The sequence below is a fragment of the Trifolium pratense genome, linkage group LG3 (assembly GCF_020283565.1).
Source record: "Trifolium pratense cultivar HEN17-A07 linkage group LG3, ARS_RC_1.1, whole genome shotgun sequence".
NCBI classification, from domain to species: Eukaryota; Viridiplantae; Streptophyta; class Magnoliopsida; order Fabales; family Fabaceae; genus Trifolium; species Trifolium pratense.
This window is the reverse complement of record NC_060061.1, coordinates 30,690,221-30,714,418: the sequence shown is the minus strand read 5'-3', so window position 1 is coordinate 30,714,418 and position 24,198 is coordinate 30,690,221. Positions and strand designations below refer to the sequence as shown.

At 32.3% G+C, this 24,198-nt stretch overlaps 1 protein-coding gene across 2 annotated transcripts; it reads left to right on the top strand.

Annotated features, from left to right (window-relative positions):
* Positions 1 to 432: 432 nt before the first annotated feature.
* Positions 433 to 23,093, top strand: LOC123913842. 2 transcript variants are annotated; one of them, XM_045964720.1, is made up of 43 exons: positions 433 to 1,166; positions 1,295 to 1,429; positions 3,678 to 3,753; positions 3,970 to 4,050; positions 4,140 to 4,220; positions 4,790 to 4,866; positions 4,991 to 5,045; positions 5,167 to 5,215; positions 5,458 to 5,595; positions 5,976 to 6,054; positions 7,105 to 7,183; positions 7,284 to 7,333; positions 7,617 to 7,811; positions 8,493 to 8,568; positions 10,490 to 10,570; positions 10,648 to 10,728; positions 11,732 to 11,808; positions 11,892 to 11,946; positions 12,053 to 12,101; positions 12,296 to 12,433; positions 12,789 to 12,870; positions 12,984 to 13,062; positions 16,116 to 16,162; positions 16,394 to 16,605; positions 16,842 to 16,929; positions 17,391 to 17,510; positions 17,605 to 17,723; positions 17,805 to 17,877; positions 17,981 to 18,100; positions 18,229 to 18,297; positions 18,391 to 18,561; positions 18,653 to 18,700; positions 18,868 to 19,009; positions 19,213 to 19,310; positions 19,492 to 19,636; positions 19,828 to 19,916; positions 19,991 to 20,101; positions 21,169 to 21,243; positions 21,530 to 21,595; positions 21,713 to 21,901; positions 21,991 to 22,101; positions 22,450 to 22,530; positions 22,770 to 23,093. In XM_045964720.1, the coding sequence occupies exons 2-43, from the start codon at positions 1,328 to 1,330 to the stop codon at positions 22,947 to 22,949; spliced, it is 4,134 nt and encodes a 1,377-aa protein (XP_045820676.1). In that variant the 5' UTR covers positions 433 to 1,166; positions 1,295 to 1,327; the 3' UTR covers positions 22,950 to 23,093. The 2 variants fall into 2 exon arrangements, with proteins under 2 accessions (XP_045820676.1, XP_045820675.1); XM_045964719.1 differs by having other exon boundaries at positions 915 to 1,166; positions 1,282 to 1,429.
* Positions 23,094 to 24,198: the final 1,105 nt, after the last annotated feature.

The window sequence follows — 24,198 nt, the reverse complement described above, 5'->3', positions numbered from 1 at the left end:
ATATGGTTAATACATATTAGCACATCAATGAAAATATTAGAGCTAGTTATAGACATGATTACTCTCGCTAAAGTATGAATTACCTTATTTGCTTGTCGTTTATCGCAATTAACTTTACTAATCACCATAACTTTTTCAATCAAAATTAATCACCATAACTTTTTCAATCAAATCTTATACTCCATTTCTTAATATGTAGTACTAGAAAGAGAAAAGAGAAAGAAAAAATGCAAATGAGGGAACTTTCATGTGCTGATTGGATGCCACATAGGAGGTTGGTACCTAATACCATTATTAAAAAAGCGTATACGACAAGTAAGTGGGCATTGGATTACTTTGAAATGACTCAGCATGATGATGGATAACATCCCTTTTTTTCTTTTACAGTAATTATTAATATTAATATGGATAACATCTTTTCCTATGAAAAATACTTTAGTACTATGATTACAATTTACAACTATAAATAAATGAATTCAGACACGTATAGGAAGCCGGATTTTCATGGTTTAGGGTTTTGAATTCTCGAAATTTTGAGGTCGGTTACTATCGCAATATTGCTGATATATAAAGCCGGACTTGATTTTCATATTTGTTGTAATTTTTTTTTTTGATTTACAATGAGTTGGGGATCGAACCCAGAATCTATAACATACTACTCAAATTTCTCATCACTAGACTAAACCTAATGACTTTATTTTTATTGTAATTTTGATCCAACTCATATTTTCTGTAAAATTGATAATTTTTGACATTCTAAAAAAATAATTTATTATCTTTAACATTAAATTTAACGACGAAATATCTCATCTCATTTAAAACTAAAATTTGTATTTTAGTTAAAAAAAAAAAAAAAACACGCGTTAGGACCGAAATCGTACATATGATGAAAAGTTTGCCATTCCTAGTGACTAGACAAACAAAGGCAAAGGGTATGTAAGCGTACAATATTTTGGTGCCTTCTTCCAAAAGTGGGTCCTATCTCAATGACGATACATCGAATTCCTGATCGTGTGACAGCACCTTTGGGATCAATTTACTAGTACCAAACATTGAGGTCCACCGTGATTCTGAGATTTTTTTTCCATTTATTAGAGAGACAAATAAAAGGCAAAAAGAGTCAAGGGAGTACTGTTTTGACGAACACCAACACCAAATCACAAACAGTAATTTCTCTACACCTTCCTTCCTTTAACTTATTCCCGATTCCTAACAGTTTTTAATTTCATTTTTACTTTAATTTCAATATTCTCTCTCTCTCTCTCTCTCTCACACACACAGGTTTCGGTTTTAGGATTTGAGTGTGTCTAATTGGAAGGTTTTAGCAATGGATTCTCGGAAAGTGATCGGGTTCGTTGGATTGGATGAATTAGGATTACAGATGGCGTCGTCGCTTCTTCGCCATGACTATGCTGTTCAAGCTTTCGAGGTTCTTTTTCCTTTATATAGCAAGAATAGTTCAGTTCAGTTTTTTTTTTTTTTACAAATAGTTCAGGTTTTGTTCTTTGTAGTTTTGAAAATTGATTCACGGACATGAATTTAGTAAAAAAAAAAAAAATCTATATCCGCGAACTTGAGAGAAACGAAGGGGAGAAGAAGATATAGCTTTGTTTGTTAAAATTAAGCTATAAACTAGTTGATAACCGAAAAGATAGTAGATAATAAACTAACTTTTAGCGAAATTAAAGTGCTTGTAAATTTAACCATTGTATCTACAAATGACATACAACTAGATGATTATTGTATGTGAGTGAGTCGTTATTTTTGTAAGTGACTAGTTTTTTACTAAAAAAAAATAAAGAAATGAAATTAATAAGGTTAAAATTTGAATGAAAGGTAAAAAATTACTCCCCCCCGTCCCTAATTATAAACACTCTTTTAAAGAAAAATTTTGTTCCTAAATATAAGTTCCTTTTCAATTCCCTAGACACATTTATTATTACTTTTCCAAACATAACCATATTTTGCATTGAAATACGTAAAGTTAACTACAAACACATCTTTTTACAAAGGACAATATAGTAATTGTAATACTCAAAAAATACACATTTATTACACTACAAACTTTTCTTAATAAGCGTGAAAAATTGCAAAGGGGCTTATATTAAGGGACGGAGGGAGTATAAGTTATAAACTCAAAAGCTACTTAAAATAGTATTTAAACAAAAGCTATAATCTAGTGAAAAAATCTTGTTACCAAACATCTCTAATTTTATGAAACAAGCTTATAAGCTAATATAAGAAGTTATAAGCTAGCTTATTTGTGTTATCATTTAATAAATAAATGCGTTGCAACATCATTTAATAAGAAAGTTAATATAAGAAGTTATAAGCTAACACAAGCATAAATGCGTTGCAACATCATTTAATAAATCTCACAAGTTATATACTTTTAATTCATTAAATAATGTGGCAATATTGTAAAAAAAATGATGTGGCATCACATGATTAGATGAAGGGTTAAATATGTTTTTGGTCCTTACATAATGACGACCTTTTAATTTAGTCCTTAATATTTATTAAATTTTTAGTCCCTGAAAAATTATTATGCACTCATTTTTAGTTCCTACTGTTAAGTCAACATGTATATTTGAACGGTTTTTTCGCAGGTATGTTTAGAACATCATAAAAAGTTCTTCCAAAAAAAAATGAGCTCAAAATTTAATTTCTAGGTCATGAATTTTGCTACATTTTTCTTGAAACTTTTCCGTTTAAAAAATTCATATTTAATTGATATCATGTTAAAAAATTCTAAATTTTAGTAAATAAACTTTATATGATATTTTAAACATACCTATAAAAAATCATTCAAAATTTTAATAGTTTAATGATAATTAAACATCTTTAGTTTTAGTCGGGACTAAAACTATGTGCAAGAAATTTTTATAGGGACTAAAGATATAATAAAAATTAAGTAAGGACGTGTTTATCTGTGTTTACATAGGAAATATATATATATATATATATATATATATATATATATATATATATATATATATATATATATATATATATATATAAATTAAATTCAATAAAAATAAGTTTTTCTTTGACTAAAATAAAAATAAGTTGAATTTACTTATTTTATAAATGTTATTTTATTTCTTTAAAAAAGTTATTCTGTTTATTCATCTTAAATTAATTATCACTTTTAATATTTTTATTTGCAAATTAGGATATTGATTTTCTAAATTCAAATTTGATGCTTATTTTGAAATATTTTTATTAGATTTGTTTTTGTTGTTAACCCTTCAGTTTTTAGGAGAAAGAGTTCCTAATATCTCACACGATTTGCACTCAGGAATCGCATTCGAGTTCTCCCCAACGAAAATATTTTTATTAGATGAAATGAGAGAGTATATTTAGACTATAACTCAATTGCAAAAAATTATATAAATTTACTTTCGAATTCTTTTAGATTTCTTTTTTTTTTTGGTAAACGAATTCTTTTAGATTTTCATACAAAACCAAACCTTTTATTAGTAATTTACTTTCGAAGTCAAACAATTTTATTGACTTCTTGTCAGGCTGCAGTACTTACCTGCTTGTTTCCATAAATCAGACATCGTGTATAATTATTTCCTTGTTTTTTTTTTCTTCAATATAGTTAGACTTTTATTTTCAGGGCAACTTATGTTTATTTTAAATTTGTTAAGTTCAAATAAATTTTTCTGTAGATAAGTGATCCCATTATAAAAGAATTTGTAAAGCTTGGAGGAGTTAGATGTGCAAGCCCTTTGGAAGCAGGGAAAGGTAATTGATATTTCAGCTATATTTTAAGGGTGAACATCTGTGTTGGAAACAATCTGCTTTGCCATATTTCATGTTTCTTGGAACTTAGATTTTCATTACTTCACCTGACTTTGCATCGAATAATTAAACATCTTCTAGAGAAATATAAGTCTTAGATGAATAGAATATTACTTTTGTCATTACCTACAATAATGCATATTTTTCTCTCACTTACAGGAGCAGAAGCTTTAGTTGTCCTTATAGCTCACATGGATCAGATTAATGATCTGATTTTTGGGGATGAGGGTGCTTTGAAAGGTCTGTATGGAGGTTTTTGACATTAGACAGGAGTATTTAATTTTAAGGATCTTGGTTCATGTAAAAAATAATCATTTTTTGAAATGCAGGTCTAAAACCAGATACAGGACTTATTCTTCGTTCAACCATATTACCATCAGTTCTCCATAAACTGGAGAGAGATCTGGAAGGTAGCATTTCCATGTTTTTGGCTAATTTAAATGCTTGATTCTTTGTAAAAGGAGTTCCTAACTAATTAGGCTTATTCTTCCGAATTCAGAATGTATAATTAGCCAGTTGATCCATTTAGCAGTCTCATGTTAGTTGAACATTTGACGATATGAAGCTATCAGATTTTTTTGGGTCAATATGATGCATATGTTAATACTGTTATATTTTTTTGAAGAAGTTAATACTGTTATATGTTTCCTATGGCTTAAGTCAAACAACATTAAGTTCAACAACTGACCGAGTCTATTATGTGAAGAGGGAATGAATAATCTGGGGGACATGAGAAAGTTTACTTTTGTAATTCGGAGTCTAGAGGGCACACTCTGAGTTAGGAACATTGTCTCTACTTTCCTTGTATTTTCTTTCTTTTCATATAGCAATTCACAAATACAGATTTACCGATAGGAGTTCCTTACCATTTTCTCTAATATATCAACTATATCCATTGCACACTCAATGTAACATGTATTCTAGAATGATATCTTACAACTTCTGATTATTTTGGAAACTGTGTTTATTTATTCTGTAGAAACTCAGAAGATAGCCTATGTTGTTGACGCATATGGCTCTTACGGGAGGTCTGATGCTTTGAATGGAAAAGTCATTGTAAGTTATAACGTTATATTTATCATATGTTGCATGGCTTGTCGGCTAATAATAAAGTTCCTGCTTTTAATCAACTGCTTAACTATCCTATCTTGCGTCGACTATTGCTGCTTGTACTACTTAGATTGTATCATCTGGAAGATCAGATGCCATTGCAAGAGTACGGCCTCTTCTTTCAGGTTAGTTTTGAGACTCTTATGGTTATACAGTACATAAATACGATATGCCATAAAGGTAAGTATCTTGTGTTTGAGACTTTTTTCCCTTACATATTAGTTAATGTTTGCTTTTTGTTGACAGCAATGTGTGAAAAGCTGTTCACCTTTGAGGGTGAAATTGGGGGTGGCAGGTGCAATTCCTTCTTGCTAAACCTAATTTTCTCACAATGTAAAAAGCTTTAGATGACCATGCCTTACAGATCCCCCCCATCCCAAAACAATATTGTAAAATTACATGCCTCATGATTTATTTAGATAATAATCATATGCTACTTTATATTGTCGATGTCCACAAGAAATTACTGTTATATAATGTTGTGTTCTGTTGGTTGTATTAACTTCATTAATTTTATACCATTCATTTTCAATGCAGTAAGGTTAAAATGGTCAGTGTGATGTTGGAAGGCATTCATTTCATTGCTTCAGTGGAGGCCCTTTCTCTTGGTGCAAAAGCTGGAATTCATCCATGGATAATCTATGACATAATTTCCAATGCCGCTGGAAATTCATGGTATGTGATTAGTCAATATGATACAGCTACTTCCCACATTAAACAAATTCTTGCACACACATGTACAGTTGTTGATGCTTTGGACTATATTTATTTATAATTTTTTTGTTTATTTGAAAAAGAAGTTTTTGAAGGCAGGAAGAGTGACTAATTGGTTCAAAAAAAAAAAAAAGGAAGAGTGACTAAAAAAATATTGAATAAGGAGGCTTTCTGCTATTACAAATATTCTTTGATGTCTATAAACTAAAATGTTCTGGTTTCTTCACAAATGGAATGCTGATAACTAAAACGTGCCATGCACAGTTTTGTTCAAATATTCTCTAATTGCAACCCCTCCCTCTCAATTAATGGAAGGTGGTGTTATTTCATTTATTTTGTAGGGTTTTCAAGAATAATGTTCCACTTTTATTGAAAGGAGAGGTTAAGCATCAAATTCTTAACACTTTGGTTAAGGAATTGGTAAGATCTTTAGAATCAGAAGTGTGTGTGTGTGTGTATACACATTCAGTGTTTTAGCTTGTCTCATGGACTGTAAATTGCTTTTGCTGATCTCATATGGAGGAAACTTTTTGAATGGGAATTATCTATTAGATTTGATATAAAACAATTGGAAGGAGAGAAAATTATCAAATATTATTTATGAACTAACTCTCATGTACCAATATATTTCCATAATATATACTAATCCCTGATGCTATTTCCTAAATTAAGCTATATTACAACTGGATAGATATGTGGCAATTATTATTAGTCTCAATAATAATAACAGTAATAATAATAATAATAATTATTATTATTATTATTATAATAATAATAAGAATTCCCAACACTGTCTCAAGTTGGTGAGTGGATATCTATCATTCCCAACTTGCTAGTAAGATCTTGAAATAGCTCAGTGGAAAGTCCTTTAGTTTTCAAAGAAGTGCAGATCTATCTGCATGCTTTGTCTTACCACACTTGGATTATGAGCAACGCCAATGATTGTTTTGTTTAATAAATATTTTCTTTAAAAATAACAATCACTTTTTAGATTTTTCTATATGTTTGTTTCAACTTTTAGAAATGATCAGAATGTGAAAATGATCTACAATCTTCTAGTTATAATGAAAAATTGTTTTTAGTACCTTCTTAGAAATTATCTGATTTCAAAGAGTGTGTTCGAGCAGAGAGAATATTAGAAAAGACATTTTTATAATTGTAAATAAGCATAATTTAGCCTCTTTAGTCTTTACTTAAAACGCTCCAAATTAGATCAAGGTTAGATTATTTGTTGACAATTATGATAAAAATGTAATTCACTTTTTTAAGTAAACTTCATACCTTGAATTACTATTCCGTGGTGATGAAATTGCTTGTTACCTTTTATTTTAGTTGGAAATGAGTCATATTATTGTATTTATCTGGTTCTTGTTTTGAAAATTACCGTTTTATTTGTTTTACAGTAGCACTTCTTGTTGTTACTCTTTTCTAAACTTTTTTCAACGGGAAGTGAATTCGCTTTTATTGCAGGAAACAATTTTGGATACCGCCAAGTCACTTACTTTTCCACTTCCACTTTTGGCGACCACTCACCAACAACTTATTCATGGTACGAAATCCAGTAAACTATGCAGTACTCATTTGCTGTTAAGTTTATATAAAAGAAACCCATCTGCAGCTGACATAGTTTAGCAAATTCATTTTTTCAGGGGTTTCACAGGTTTGTTATGAAGATGATGATGACACAACATTAATTAAGGTTAATTTCATATACATTTGTTTGATAGTTTCAACAAGAAGTTATTGTTTTTAGAAGCTGCAGTGAATTTTTCTTAACTGTTAGAAATAATGTAGTTACTAAACAGAAACATTATGAGCTGAGTTTTGCTTTTATATTATTATGTAATAACTGTAATCATAGTTCCTTGTGATCGTATTTATAATATATCCTTTGTGTGTTATTGACACATAGATTACATGCCTTTTGTTTTTCTTATCTTTTAACATTAAGGTAACTTTTTTCTTCTTCATTATCATGACAGATTTGGGAAAAAGTTTACGGCGTGAAAGTTTCAGATGCTGCAAATGCAGATGTATATAACCCCGAACAACTTGCATCTGAAGTCACTACTGCTTCTAAGAGTGGCAAGCGGGTTGGTTTTATTGGCCTCGGAGCTATGGGATTTGGCATGGCAACTCATTTGCTCAGATCAAATTTCAGCGTTTTTGGTTATGACGTAATTTCTCTCTTTGGGATCTTAACCTATATTTCATTATTAAACAAATGTTAAACTTGCTTTAAAAGTTGATAATGGTATCATATTAGTTAGTCTGTGTCTTAATTCGTTAATGATGCAAATGTTTGTTCACATTATCAATAGCATTGGTATTTAATAAGAAATTTCCCCATTTTCTACGAGGAATCAGAAAATCAAAAGTCAGGTCCAAGTTTAATCTTTTTTTGAAGGCAATGAGAAATTTATACATGAGTTGCTTTTGAGGTTTACTTCATTTGTATGTCTTGATATAGATTTGAATGAAAATAATGAGACCATTAATGAGGCACTAGTATTTTAACTTAATTCTTAATCATTAAGAAAAAAAACCAAAGTGAAGTGGCAACATGATAGGCATCAGAATTTAAGATTCAAAGCTGATCTTAGCCATTATGGACAAGCACTGATTCTGACTAAATCTGGTTTTAACTTACTCTTTTTATCATGATTGTTGGAATATGTGATTGCTTTCATATATCTGTTTATACAATTGCAATTTATTTATTTTGCAATTGCAATTTTTGTACGGTCTAGAATTTGACCGTTATTGCAAACTCAAATTATTTATTGAACATCACGGGTTTAAAGTTGAATGATCTCTATAAGCATTTCAAGTCCTTATTTTTATTTTTGCATCTATAGGTGTATGAACCAACTCGAGTCCGATTTTCAGATGCTGGTGGCTTTGTTGGAAACTCTCCAGCCGAAGTGAGTAAAGGTAAGTTGATACTTACCATATTATGTACCCCAAACAAATTGGTTCTTACCTATAGACCTACTAATGCTCCAGTACAGCATTGAATAATAAGATGAATAAATGACTTTTCTTTCAATTGTGTAAGATTGAAAAGGTGACACTAGGAATTGTTTTCCGTATATCTTGTTTATTGAATATGTAAATTCTGTGTGTCTAACCAGATCACACACACTGTGTATTTATAATGTAGATACAATGAATACAAGGAGACTAGGACTATTAATAACTAATCTAGGAAGATGTAAAGTACATAGAATATCTACATATTTTCTTGATTCTAACACTCATCCTCAAGCTGGAGCATACATGTCGTATGCACCAAGCTTGTTACAAATAGATTCAACCCGAGGTCCTCTAAGGGACTTAGTAAATATGTCAGCTAATTGATCATTTGAACTAACAAAATCAGTTACAATATCTCCCGAAAGAACTTTATCTCGTACAAAGTGACAATCGATCTCTATATGTTTAGTTCTTTCATGAAAAACCGGGTTGGAGGGACTATGTAGTGCAGCGTGGTTGTCACAAATTAATTTCATTGATTTGACATCTCCTAATATGAGTTGTTGGAGTAATTGTCTTAGCCACGTAAGTTCACAAGCTGCTGCGGCCATAGCACAATATTCTGCTTCTGCACTCGACCTTGCAACTATGTTTTGTTTCTTGCTCCGCCATGAGATCAAATTTCCTCCGATGAGGACACAATACCCTGAAGTGGATCTTCTATCTGCTGGTGAACCTGCCCAATCAGCATCAGAATAACCGACAACTTGAGTGTTGCCCTTGTTTTCATAAAGTAATCCCTTACCCGGTGCACTCTTTATATACTTGAGAATGCAAATCACAGCGTTCCAATGGTCATCACATGGAGCATTTAGAAATTGGCTAACCACACTGACAGCAAAAGTAATGTCCGGTCTTGTCACTGTGAGGTAATTAAGTTTCCCAACTAGATGTCGATATCTACCAGGGTCTTTCAATGGCTCCCCCTGACCTGGTAGTAGCTTAACGTTGGGATCCGTGGGACTATGGGAGTGTCACTAGGACGACAATCAAGCAATCCAGTTTCCTCAAGTATATCAAGAGCATATTTTCGCTGAGTAATAACAATGTTAATGAAGTCGAACTTTACCATATTTTGCTTTTAGTGCACTTTAGTCTCTTTAAAGGACACTATTGTCTATTACTGAACGCTCATGCTGTGATGAATTTCAAAATGATGACTAGATGAGAAGTTCTCAACTCTTGGTATCCAAGTTCACTTGTCATATTGTTGAATATACCAATTGTTATTTCTTTCCTGGTTACCACCCATGGTCAACAGGGTAAAAATCATATTAGTTTTAAATGTAGAGATTAGCTAGAAAATTTATAGCATTCAGCAATAAAGAGACAGGTTTATTGCAAGCTTCAATAATTCAATCATATCTAATAGAGCTTATCATCATTTCATTGTGTGCTAATGTTGCTACAGAAATTAGGCCAATAAACCAGTCAATTTATTTGCTTATTCGTTTCTCATAAGGCATAGCTTTGATTTTCATATTATTTTCCTAGTTGATAATGAAGAATCAAAACAGAAATATGATTAAAAAAAAACTTAAATGGTTTTTTTATTAGAACCAAGGAATTTTATGTAATCTAAGAGTGCATAATGATCTTTTGTGGTAATTAGTAATTTAGTTGTGTGCATGAGCCCAGGACAACTGAGTTGTCTGTGCCACCAAGTATTGAACCCGTTTATTTCTTTGTTTTAAATGTATTTTTTTTTTCATTCTTTCTTTTTATGTAAATGAATTTTCTAGATTCATACAAATAAAAGTCTGTCAATCAATTTCAAGTCCTCTATGTCTACCAATTATTCACATATTATTTCTTCCAGATGTTGATGTTCTCATAATCATGGTGGCTAATGAAGTTCAAGCAGAGAATGCTTTATATGGAGAATATGGTGCTGTTTCAGGTGCGCATATGTATCTAATAGTCCCTCGTTTGATACATTTTTTTAACTGTACTGATCCTTCTTTCTGCACTTTGTAGTTCTTCCTCCGGGGGCAACTATCGTTCTCTCTTCTACAGTTTCTCCGGCATATGTGAGTCAGCTAGAGCGTAGATTGCATAGTAGGTTACTACTCCTTTGTGATGGTTATCTAATGTTATTATGTTTTGAATTTCTTTTCTCCTTTCCTCTTTTATGCAAGAGCAATTGAGTTTTGGCCTTGTCAACTCACAACTGCTATAATGGGACTTGAATTTTTATGACTGATTCATGTGACGTGCAAGTAGAAGGAAAAGTAGATTGCAAAGTTTATTAGCCTAGTTGTAAATCGAATTAATATATAATATTAAAAATAGGAGGCAGACTAGTGTAAAATATAATTTGATAATTCGGTAAATTTTTCTTGCCAAGTATGATACATGAAGGTATGCTATGTTTAAGAAAATCTTCAAGAGTTTAATGTTAGCTTCTGCTTTGTTGGTGTCATGCAAAATCGATAAGTATACCATCCTGTCAGCTTGTATTTTCAATTAGCTACAACCTCCCACTTGTGAATACCCTGAAGAATCGTGCAAGTTAAAAACGAACAGAAATTTGTATTGTTACAAATCATAGATTAAAATTTCTGCACATTGGACACTCTTCGTCTCTAAAACATGGTTTACTATAGTTAAATATAGTGTGTATCTTGATTTGATACACTTGGCTAGGATTTTAATAGTAATGCTTAAAGCTCTTGAGGCAATTTGGGTATGTTTGTCCCACCCCATCAAATATATCTAATTCTTAAAAAATGGAAGTTAATATTAGTCTAAATGTGCAGAGTCCTCTTCTATTTTAGGATTATGTTTGTTTGTGATCAAATAGAGAAATGTGTTTATGTAAATGTTTGTACATGATAATTTTTGTGGGTTTAATGACCGTGTACTGACAATTCAAAATTGTATAGTAGATATAAATATAATGTGGTTTCCTTTATTCGAATCCTGGTCATAGTTATCTGTATGATGTTCATAAGGAATGCTATTTCTTTATGTTGAATGATTTTTAGAGTTCAGTTTACAGTGTGCTTTTATTCCTTTATTGAAGGATGTAGTTGTCTAATTGTTAACTTGAAACTAACAGATGGAGTTAAGAATTTAAAGCTGGTGGATGCCCCTGTTTCTGGTGGTGTTCAAAGGGCCTCAATGGGAACACTTACGGTATGAAGTACAACTTTGGAGTTTAGTTAAACTGCTCATTTGATTTTGTGAAACGAGCCACTGAAGTCATGTATATTTCTCAGATAATGGCTTCAGGGACTGATGGTGCTCTCAAGAGTGTTGGTAATGTCTTGGCAGGTAACAAAATACTTAGCATAGAAGTGAATATTGTCAATTTTGTATCTGGGTTAACAGATTTCTGAAATAATTTTCTGGTTAATTCATGTTGTTTCTTTTTAATCAGCCTTGAGCGAAAAGCTTTATGTTATCAAAGGTGGTTGTGGTTCTGGAAGGTACTGTTCAATTTATAAGTCCGTCATTCTTTTTCCATTTTAGTCCTCTGTCTCATACTAGTATTACTTTCCATATGCATGGAACCGGTAATTCTATGTTGATTCTGATAGAAGGTGATATTAAAGATGAGCGAATGAGATAACATAAGTTCAAATTATTGTATAATATCTTTTTGGTCGATTTTGTTCTCCAGTGGTATAAAGATGGTTAACCAATTGCTAGCTGGAGTTCATATTGCATCAGCTGCCGAGGCAATGGCATTTGCAGCAAGATTGGGTTTGAATACAAGACTATTGTTTGATTTTATTACAATTAGTGGGGGAACATCCTGGTATGTCTCTTCCATGATCTGATCACTTTCTCCTCCCTCCTCTTCTCCTGGCCAAATAAGGAAAATAAGGAACAAAATCGAAGTCATTTGAAGTTTTTATTTCTTTCTTTTTCATAATCATCTCTTGAGGTTATGATTGTGTTCATGGCTTCTCTTTCGTTCTCTGCTCATGCCTATTTCAAAGGATTGTCACTGATCACTGTTTATTTTCATTTCTTAATTTGGAGGATTTCTTATCCTCTCCCTAGTTGTCCATTCTCTTTTTTCTTTCTTCATTATTTTCTATAGAATAACACATTCATATATTTTAATAGAAAGTGTTAATGCTATGCCTAAAAGATGTCTCTTGTTGCAGGATGTTTGAAAATCGTGTTCCACACATGCTAAACAATGATTACACTCCTTATTCAGCGCTTGATATCTTTGTGAAAGATATGGTCAGAAAAAAAAAATCTATTTTTGCCCCTCTATGTTTTGTATGGGCTTTGTGAGACACTCCATATGAATAATATTTTGAGATTTATTTTATTAATATAATTTTCATAAACAGGGGATCGTTACTCGTGAATCGTCTTCGTTAAAAGTTCCACTTCAACTGTCAACTATAGTTCACCAACTGTATCTGTCAGGTGCTGTATATCACTTTGAATCTATATGATGAATACATTCTTAGGTTCTTTTGTTCAATTAGATCATTCCTATTGCAGACTTTAATTGTCGACTTTAATTGTCCGACAAAAAGGAAGTTGAATAAATCATAATCCTATTATTGATACTAAAAAAAGTAAAAGAAGAGGGTGGAGATGAGCTTGTCTTGTCCATATGATAGATGAAGGGTGGTGCATTCAGGATCTATTTATTCATGCTCTTATTTCAAATGACCCTCGTCTTTTTTCATGGAGCGGCATTGAGATACTGCAGAATACAATTCACAACTTGCAAGTGTTTCACTCTCGGATCATGCATGAACTAATTCACTATGCTAACCGCATATGCTAAATCGGGTCTTTTGTGTGCCAAGTAAAGCAATTTACCCATTAGTCTTGGATATTGAACCTTATCAACCTTAACACTCTTCTCTTCAGTACTTATTCTGTGATTTTGCTGGATGGGGCCACTTGTTGATTTTCATCCAAGTTTGCTAGTTCCAATAGGACTAAAGAATATAATAAGAACCTTAGAATATTATTGATACTGAAAATCTTAGACAAAAGGAAGAGAGAAGATCATAGTAATATAAAATATAATCCCAAGAGATACTCTAAGAATATAAACTAATCATAGGAAATAACTTAATATATTCTATCAAATCTAAAGATTAATCACATTAATCCAAAGGAACTATCCTGTTTTAAGGGGGTCAATTTAATCCCAAGGAAATACTTGAGTTTCCCAAGGTCTTTCATCTAAACTTCTGCCGCTAACTTCTCTGTGAGCATTTGCCTCTCAGCCGGATCATCTCGATTGACAATACAATAATCAACATAATACAAAAGTACAATTAGTTTACTTCCTTGTGAATGTTAGTTTACCCCCAAAGGTCTATTGTAATATCCCGAATAATTTATAAATAAGTTATGATAATTTGTTTTATTAATCTTAATTAGTATTATCATTAGGAAATAGATTAAGCTGGTGAGCAAATAGTAATTGAGTTGGGAATTTTTTTGTAATAGACATTAATGGCACAAGAGTAATAAAGTGGAAGTTTAAGGGTGCTTATATTATAGGAAACAAAGTACATTGGTCATTTTTAAAGAAATTTAGGAAAATAAAAATATACCTTCAATCTCTATCTCTTCTTCTCTTGAACTCTCCTGAATACACACAACTTTCACCTTATGACTACTTTCTAGAAACTAAAAAAGAGACAGCTTTCAACCTCTTTCATCTTCGGAAATGTACACCACCGCCAAAACAACTTCAGGCCAGCTCTAAGCAAAGTTTTGGCATCCCTTAGCAATGAAATTAGCACCATTAAATTCTGCTCTTCCTCCTCAACAAAACCCCTAAACTTATTTAATCATTTGAGTACCTTCCTCCGACGACCACCGCACTGGAAATCGCCTCTGCTGCACCGGAATTTATTACTACGGCCATTTCATCTCGTTTTCCTTCCTCATAGCTTGAAGTGATGCTTTTGTTGGATTAAATGTTAAACGGCGAGTTCTTACTAGGTTTGGTTTTGGTAGAGTTAGAACCCTAGAATAACTTTATGTTGAATAATGGGAGTGTTGAAATTCATGTAAAGAATTTAGGGATTTGAATACTCATTTTCTGTTAGAACCATAGTAATATAAATACTCTAATCACAAGATTTTAAAGCCTAGAATTTTATTCATCTCTATTTAAGGATTGGAACTCTGGAACTTGTAATTGTAATTTATTGAGTTAGAAAAGATTAGAATGAATATTGGGGCTGATATGAGGTTGCTAGTTATACAATTAAAATGTTAGAATAGATACATTCTCTGAAAGTCAATTGAGAAGTTGCTGCTATAAATTTAAAGGAATTAGAACTTGAACTATGCTATTGCAGTTCATGAGTCAAATAGAATCTTTTTATATGTTTGAAAATGGAGCTACTATGTCTTAACATGATAATGCTAGAATACATGAATTAAATGTTGTAAATTTTGTGTAGCATGTTGGATGTTTAGGCATGAAATGGCTGTTTAGATTTTGTGTAATTATGCAGATGGAGGTTGTGTTACTAGTCCCTTGGTATTGAAATTTGAGACACTTCGAGGGAATAATTAAAATGGCTAAGAGAAATTAACTTCTTTCCTTAATTAGAATCCTTAATTAATAGGAATGAAAGATTAATTGATTGTAATTGAAGACGGATATTGCTCATAGTGAATAATGAAATTAATCAAGTAGATAGTAGTATTGCTCAGATTAGTCATATCCCCTTATTGAACATTAGTTCCCTTAACTTGAGATAATGTGGTCTAGGTGCACATAATGAAACGAGATAGTTTTTATATACTATGTTTTTACCCAACACTTAGAGAACTACATGGCTCTGATTCTCTAATCATTTAGGGATACGTAGGACCAGAGATCCTCCCTGTCGAGCTATAATTTCAGTAACTCTATATTTTAACCAAGTATATTTGTTAAGTTTGATCATTAGTTCGTGTGCCGGTCACGATGTGAGCTTGGGTCATGACATCTAATACATATGAAAATAAAATTCTGAACATTATTGAATTAGTTAAAGGTACCAGGTCTAATACGAACTAGTGCTCCTAGTAAATAATTATTATCAAGAAAATATGGAAATTCAATGTATGCTAATAATTAAAGGTACCTTGTTATTGACAACAATATTCACATTATTCAGTCCTAAGTGCATCTCAATATGCTGAATGATACATGTATTCTTATATATGTGTACATACCAAGCCTCTTGGAAAGAGGTATGGTTAGTTAATGAATTATTTCCACAGGGTTCTTAAGTTTGAATGCTCATATTATTGTGGTACCCAAATAGAAAACATGTAAACAATAAAAGTTAGCTATATAGTTTTTAGCAAATACAATTACAGAAGGCTTTTTCCATAAGTCGGGGTCAGCTGTGAAAACAGTTTCAAAAAATGATGCAAAATAGAAACCGGGAAAAAAGGACTTTTAGAAACTATAAGTACTTGCTCATACTTGTAACATTGTTGTATAGGTTCTGCTGCTGGCTTTGGGCGAAAAGATGATGCTGGTGTGGTCAAGGTATATGAACCTATTGATAATTGAAAGAAACTCTAGAATTTGATATATAATTTTTTCGTTTATACTTAAATCAAATGAGAAAGCAATTAGCTTGACAAAAATAACAATTTTACTTACTATTTCCTAATTTCTGTATTATTTCAAGTTTGTTGGTGTTTACTATCAATAACCAACTACCTGAAAAGTGAGTTATTAGGTGAATTCTCATGGATGGTTTTATCACTTTTATAGGTGTATGAAACTCTAACTGGTGTTAGAGTTGAAGGAAAACTCGAGTCTCTCAGAAAAGATGTCGTGTTGCATTCTCTTCCACCCGAGTGGCCCCAAGATCATGTTCTTGACATACAAAAATTAAAAGAAAGCAATTCAAAGATTTTGGTTGTTCTGGATGATGATCCAACAGGAACACAAACTGTTCATGATATTGAGGTATTAACAGAATGGTAAGTGTTACTCATTCTCTTTTTTGTCATTTCTAATTTCTTGGAAGATTCAATTATACTTTTAATAATATTCTCATAATAGTGAAATATTATCTCAAACCAAACGGCCAAAACCATTGGGTTACTATTTGAGATAACTTTTTGTCATTTCTAAATTAGTGATAGTTTAATCATGATAGTGGAACTGAAAGCCAGATCTTCTTTCAGAAGTAAAATCTCAAGTTATTCCTGTGCAGGACTGTTGATTCACTGATTGATCAGTTTAAAAGATGTCCAAAATGCTTTTTCATTTTGACAAATTCCAGGGCACTGAGTTCTGACAAGGTAAAGAGCTTAGTCCACATATACCAATAAATCCACACATTTTTTATTTAGTTATCAAACACAAGATATTGGTCATCTGTTTTCAGTTATGACCACAGATGAAAATTATGAATAATATTCAAAGATAAAATAGGCCACATATTTGCATAACACTATGTTCTCCTGTTTCCCTTGTAACTGGAAAGCATGCTATTCATGGTACAAAGAAGTGTCAGTGTATTCATTATTGACATGTAATAGTTGCAGCACTGATGTATCTAGGTGCCAATGGCTTGAACCAAAGCCACCTAAGCTATGTAATAGATGCAGCAGTTGAGCCTCTTAGTGACATAACATAATTACTTCAAAAGAAACCTGATGCATAGGCTGTTCTTCAAACCAGAGTTCAAGCTATTAGATATTTCTATGATCAGTCATATTGAGTTCTATGAAATTAATAATTTACATTTGATCTTTGACAGGCCACTATATTGATAAAAGAGATTTGCAGAAATCTAGACACTGCAGCAAACTCAGTTGACAACATGGATTATACAGTTGTTTTGAGGGGAGATTCAACTTTGCGCGGTCATTTTCCAGAGGCAAGGATGACATATTTTAGCTCAGTAGTTGTTTTAGTCAATGATATTGAGACTTATGCTTCAATTTGGAAAGTAACATGACAGTTGTTTACAGGAAACAGATGCTGTCATTTCAGTATTGGGTGAAATGGATGCATGGATTATTTGTCCATTTTTCCTTCAAGGAGGCCGTTACACTATTAATGATACACATTATGTTGCTGATTCCGAAATGTATGTATTTCCATTCATAATCTAGCTATAAGGAATTATGAATGGATACAAAGTTATAATCCTACTTATTTTTGTCTGCAGCCTTGTTCCTGCAGGGGACACAGAGTTTGCCAAAGATGCTGCCTTTGGCTACAAATCTTCAAACCTACGTGATGTAAAACATTTTGTCCCTTCCTTTGACTTGATCAATGTACTTTATATTTTATTATTATTGATAAGAATAATATTGTTTCGAGATGCATTTTATCCTAATATAGTGGGTAGAGGAAAAGACAAATGGTCGCATACTTGCAAGTAGCGTTGTATCTATTTCTATCCAGCTTTTGAGGAAAGGGGGGCCAGATGCAGTTTTTCAGCATCTATGCAGTTTACAGAAGGTATGTAAAATTTGATATATCGTTGATTTTCTTTAAAACATGTTGGTTTTCTTTGCATATGCAAGATACTATGAATAAGTAGAGGTATTGAATCCACTTACTAAGATCACATATATTTTATTAAGCAGGGGTCAGTATGCATAGTTAATGCAGCTAGTGAAAGAGACATGACTGTATTTGCACTTGGAATGATCAAGGCAAATCTTCTTTCTTCTACTTTGTAATATTTTTCTTCCCTCTGCTGTTTTGTTGCTAATAAAAATGTTCTTGTATTATTCTGACATGAACAGGCAGAGTTGTCAGGGAAACGTTTCTTGTGTCGCACTGCTGCTAGCTTTGTATCTGCCCGTATCGGAATCATCTCTAAGCCTCCAGTGTTGCCAAAGGATCTAGGAATAGCCAGAGAAAGGAATGGAGGTTTGATAATTGTGGGATCTTATGTTCCAAAAACGACGAAGCAGGTGAAAAGTTAAATCAAGTTATTGATATCAAATTTCGCAAGCAAACTCTTTCTTATTTTTTTCCATTCTTTTCTCGTGCTTATAATTCCAGGTTGAACAGCTTAAACTACAGTGTGCCCAGTTCTTAAGAAGCATTGAGGTGATCAACATTCTAATTTTCTTTTCATCATTCTTTGTTAATTTAAATTCTCTCATGTAGAGAATAATAATGAAAATCTGTTTGGTGAAAGCATTCATTTTTATGCCTAATGCAATCTTTCTTTTTAAATTTTATTTGCTGGTCTGATTAAGATTCTTTTGTAATAGGTTTCCGTTGAAAAACTTGCAATGGGGACTATTGAGGAGAGGGAGGATGAAATCAGTAGAGCAGCTGAATTAGGGGATGTATATCTTAAAACTCATAAAGACACACTTATAATGACCAGCCGAAATCTCATAACTGGGAGATGTTTGTCTCTCTCCTTTTTGGTTTTTATTTATTCTCTTCACTTCTTTCTTGCCAAGATTTTATTATTGTCTTAGCATTCAAGATCATCTCTAAGATAGCATCTCTGTTCTTGTTATGATCATTCAAAGAACGCTAGTTTTAAATTTGGGAAATAATTTTTCTGCCCATCAATCTAATCTTTCGGTTAATTTTCAAATTTGCAGCTGCGTCTGAGAGTTTGGACATTAACTATAAAGTGAGTTCTGCGTTGGTGGAAATAATGAAAAGAATAACTACAAAACCTCGCTATATAATTGCAAAGGTACTCTATGTTTAAATGAATTAGTGAACCTTCATTCTGCCCGTTTAATTTGTTACTTGTTTGTATAAGAGCTAATATTTGAAGACTATTTATTATGTATTTAAAAAATTTATTGCTTATCCTTCTTTTTTGATATGTTCCTAAGTTTTAATCAAACACTGACAAATATTACCTTTTCTAGGGTGGTATTACCTCTTCAGACCTTGCTACAAAAGCCCTTGGTGCAAGATGTGCCAAGATTGTTGGACAAGCACTCGCCGGTATTCCCTTGTGGCAACTAGGACCTGAAAGTAGACATCCTGGAGTTCCTTACATTGTCTTCCCAGGTATTTTTTTCATTTTCCTTCTTTTTAAAGTACCCTTTCTAACTAAGTCTGAGTATCTGATACTGTTAAATCTATGTGTTTCTATTTATAAAAAAAAAAATTTATGTTTCTCTATTCATAAAAAAAAAATCTATATGTTTCTTCATTCTAGATCTCATCTCAACTTATCTAAAATAATCCGTCTTTGGTAGGTAATGTTGGTGACAGCGGAGCATTGGCAGAAGTGGTGAAGTCCTGGACTTGTCCAATGAGGCTTTCATCAACAAAAGAGATTCTTAACGTAAGGATAATCTGGTTCTAGGATTTGCAGCTGAGTATTCGTGAATACTGATTTTTGTTCTTTTTGGCAAAAAGAATGCAGAAAATGGTGGATATGCTGTTGGAGCATTTAATGTCTATAATTTGGAAGGAGTTGATGCTGTTGTTTCTGCTGCAGAGGAAGAGCTAAGTCCTGCAATATTACAGGTCAGAAGCACACTTCAAGCCCAGAGGGATCTTGCATGAGGAGATTTCTTAAATATAAAATCATTCCTATGCTTTCACTTACCCACCTAAGCCTTTGGGATAGTTTGTTTATGAAAAAACTGCTAAATATAATGAAATCTCAAGTGGAAATTCTAAAATTTCTAAGAATAACAACATAATGCATACAACTCTAATCCTCCGTTCTGCGTCAGGGAACCTACCAACGTGAAAACTGACAAACCTAGTTGTGCTATAGAGAATAAGATAGCGTGGTTGTCAAGATCCAGGTTTAAAGGGACATCTTCTGTTTCGTTTTCCTTACAATTGACTCTACTGCTTATTTGATGGAATTGGTGAACCAATGAAGTCAAGAGAAAATGATGGGAAGTGATGAAAAGTGCAGAGAGAAAATAAAGAGAATCTGAAATCAGAAAATGACAGTGTTTCAACTGTATTCAAAAGTCTGGTATATACATGAGATATGAGTATGGTTAGAGTTCAGCTATAACTGAATCGTAAATGACTATATCTACTGAATTTATAGCTGTTACTTTAGAATCCTAACACAGACTCGTGTTTAAACTAAAAGAATCTTAAAAGCGAGATAGAGAAATATTTGTAAAGCTGTAGGGAAAACCACCTGATATACTGTATTCTGGATACAATTTTTTTTCTTCACAAATTTCTTTTGAACCTCTGCCGATTTCTTCCCATAGATGGCTTAATGTGGTATTTAAATACTTTTTCAGTAGTTTTTTCTTTGTATTACACGCGTGATGATGTCTTTCCAATTCCTATCCTAGAAAATTGCACTATTATGGCTTGGTAATCAAATTAGTTTAAGGAAACAATAGAAATATCATAGCATGCTGAGTTTTGGATTAATTTTGAAGCAACTAAACTTTATTGCATTTTTTATCGATTGTTTCATGTTAGTAATTACTCGTTATTTATGGATGTGCATCATATTATACATGGATTTTTAGATGACTTGAAATTGATTTATTTTATATTTTTAAAAATTGGTGTTTCTATAAGTACTTTTGTATAACCTATATAATTTTCAGATTCATCCTGGTGCTTTGAAGCAAGGAGGAATTCCCTTGGTTGCTTGTTGCATTTCTGCTGCAGAGCGTGCCAGTGTAAGTGGCAATGATATTATTTGAGTTTTTTAATTTAATTTTTCATTCTTCATTTTTAATAAGAATGCAAAATTATTTGAAGTGAATGGACATCTAAATCGTAATAAGTAAGAAAAGTTATTTGTCAAAAGAAACTAGTATCAGTTAAGGAAATAAATGAGGGTGTTACTAAGTATCTGATTTGCAGTGATTATATGTGGGTGAGGAGAGCACAATGATCTTTATTTTGACTTGGATAAATATTATTTTGTGTATTGTTATATTTCACTTTCAATATTTCTATCAGGTGCCCATTACTGTTCACTTTGATCATGGAACTTCAAAGCAAGATCTTGTGGAAGCTCTTGAACTGGTAATTTGCATCTCTACTTGCATAACACTTACAGCACAAGTTCAATCTCAAAGATGATGCAGCGTGCATTTATAGTTTGTCATTGCTTTATTATCTCTTTACTCTATATTCCTCCAGGGATTCAGTTCTGTAATGGTGGATGGTTCACATCTTTCTTTCGATGAAAATGCCGCATACACAAAATTTATATCATTATTGGCTCACTCAAATGATATGTTGGTTGAAGCTGAGCTAGGAAGATTGTCAGGGACAGAAGATGACTTGACTGTCGAAGAGTATGAAGCCAAGCTAACAGATGTTAATATGGTCGCTATCTCCTCTACAAATAAAATCTCAAAATATTCTTCCGTGCTTGACATTGCTAAATTTATTAATGCTTGTCTCATTAATTTCAGGCAGAAAAATTCATTGACGAGACTGGTATAGATGCTTTGGCAGTGTGTATTGGTAATGTGCATGGAAAGTACCCGGCAAGTGGACCAAATCTCAGATTAGATTTGCTTAAGGTGGATTTATATTTCTGCTTATAATATCCATTCATTTTCCCAATTACCAAAAATTTAAAAACAAAGAAAAGCTCCTAATTCAAATTTTCAGCAGAAGGGTGTCCTCCTGTTATAAAATGAACAAGGAAAATAGCAGATTATAGTAGAGAATACAAATTGTTTCCAACCTCTAAATTATATATAGAAAGCAATTTTAGTTCCAGAAATTGTTCTATAAAGTAATATTCTCTTCAATATGGGTAATCCAATGTGGCATTTGATCTGTATTTGTGCCTTTAATAGATAGTCATTTAACCTACAGTTGATGTTTCTTTGCATTGTGAGATTTTGACATTCAACTATGTTTAGGAATTGCAAGTGTTGAGCCAGAAGAAAGGAGTTTTTCTGGTACTTCACGGTGCGTCAGGTTTGGGCGAAGAACTTGTTAAGGTACAGTTTTCAACATAATTTTTTTGGAAGTTCACTTTATGTTTTTTTCTGTCTTTCAATTAACATTTACATGCTATGAACATTGATCTCAGGATACAACATCACAGATTTTGGAACTTTTTCTTTATGTGGAGTGGAACCTCTTATTCATAGAAATTACTAACATTTATTTGTGATGGGCAATGTAGATTTGAAAGTTTATATTGCTAACCCTGTAAATTCTCATTTGTTACTAACAGGAATGCATAAATCTTGGTGTTAGAAAGTTCAATGTCAACACTGAAGTAAGAAAAGCATACATGGACTCGCTCATTACTCCTAAAAAAGATCTAGTTCATGTTATGGCTTCTGCAAAAGAAGCCATGAAAGCTGTAGTAGCAGAAAAAATGCATCTCTTTGGTTCAGCAGGAAAGGCATGATCAACAAATTTATTTGTTAGGATTAATGGTGACTATCAACTACATATTATCTTGCTATTAGTTTTCTAATAAAGAATATTACAGCAGCATTAATTAATTATCAACATTTCCTTCAATTCAATAAATGATTAGTACTTTTTCTCATTTACCTTTTTTTTTTTTTTTTTGATAAGACTCATTTACTTGTCTTACACTTGTACTTTTTCTTTTATGGTTTCTTGCAATTTCTACTTATGGTTCGATCCCCGCAACTGCGATCGGGAGGAGGCTGAAACTACTTGATGTCAGAACTGACTCTCGAACTAGAGTAGGCAGTCCAGTGGGGCTGGATACTGGTGGTGAAAACAAAAATAAAATAAAATAAATGATTAGTACATTTCTCATTGACTTGTCTTACACTTATACTTTTTCTTTTTATGGTTTCTTGCAATTTGACTTGAGTTGTTTACCTTTATTTATACAATTTAAGCAGTAAAAGGGATTTGTTTATCCAGGAGAATAAAGTGCAGGGATATATCTTTTAAATGATCTTCACTCCACTATACTTCAATCAACTTTACCATTGGTCAAAACCCTCCACCAGTTAGACCCTTTTGCTGGTAACTCTTTTCATAAAATTACCAATTTTAGAAGCATAAGCCGAAAGGTAGATCAAATCTCATGAGTTATAAACTTTCAAGCCACACCTTTTAGATGACACTCTCCGATGTAAAACTCTTAACACTAATATCTATAGAGTCAAGCTCTATGGATGGAGCCATTGTTGCTGCCGTTATAAATGGAACTAATTAACGGTAAATGTTTTTGCAAAAATTGTCCTAAAATATACCTTTTATGTCATGGTCACTCGCTGGACTTAATCCCTTGACCAAAAAGGTATATTTTCCCCTAAAAGTGTATTCTACGATATAATCATTCGAATAGTGTTCTTAACTTCATTGAGTCTACATAACACAACTAGGTGGCCTTTATAACCACATTGAAGGTTGAAAAACAGGGAAGAATTGTATTGTTTTCTTTATAATCACATTTTTAATGATTGTATAGAATCTCTTAATATTTCTCTATTTCGTTATTTCATATATGAATTTTGTATCTGAAAGTGTCACTCACTGTCATAATAGTCCATAAATCAGCAAAAAAACACATTTAAAATCCCTTAATTCGAACATTTCTTGGTCAAAATTGTCACTAACCACGACTTGTTCGGTATTGGCAAGTGCCAAGATTATTGTCATAATAAAAAGAG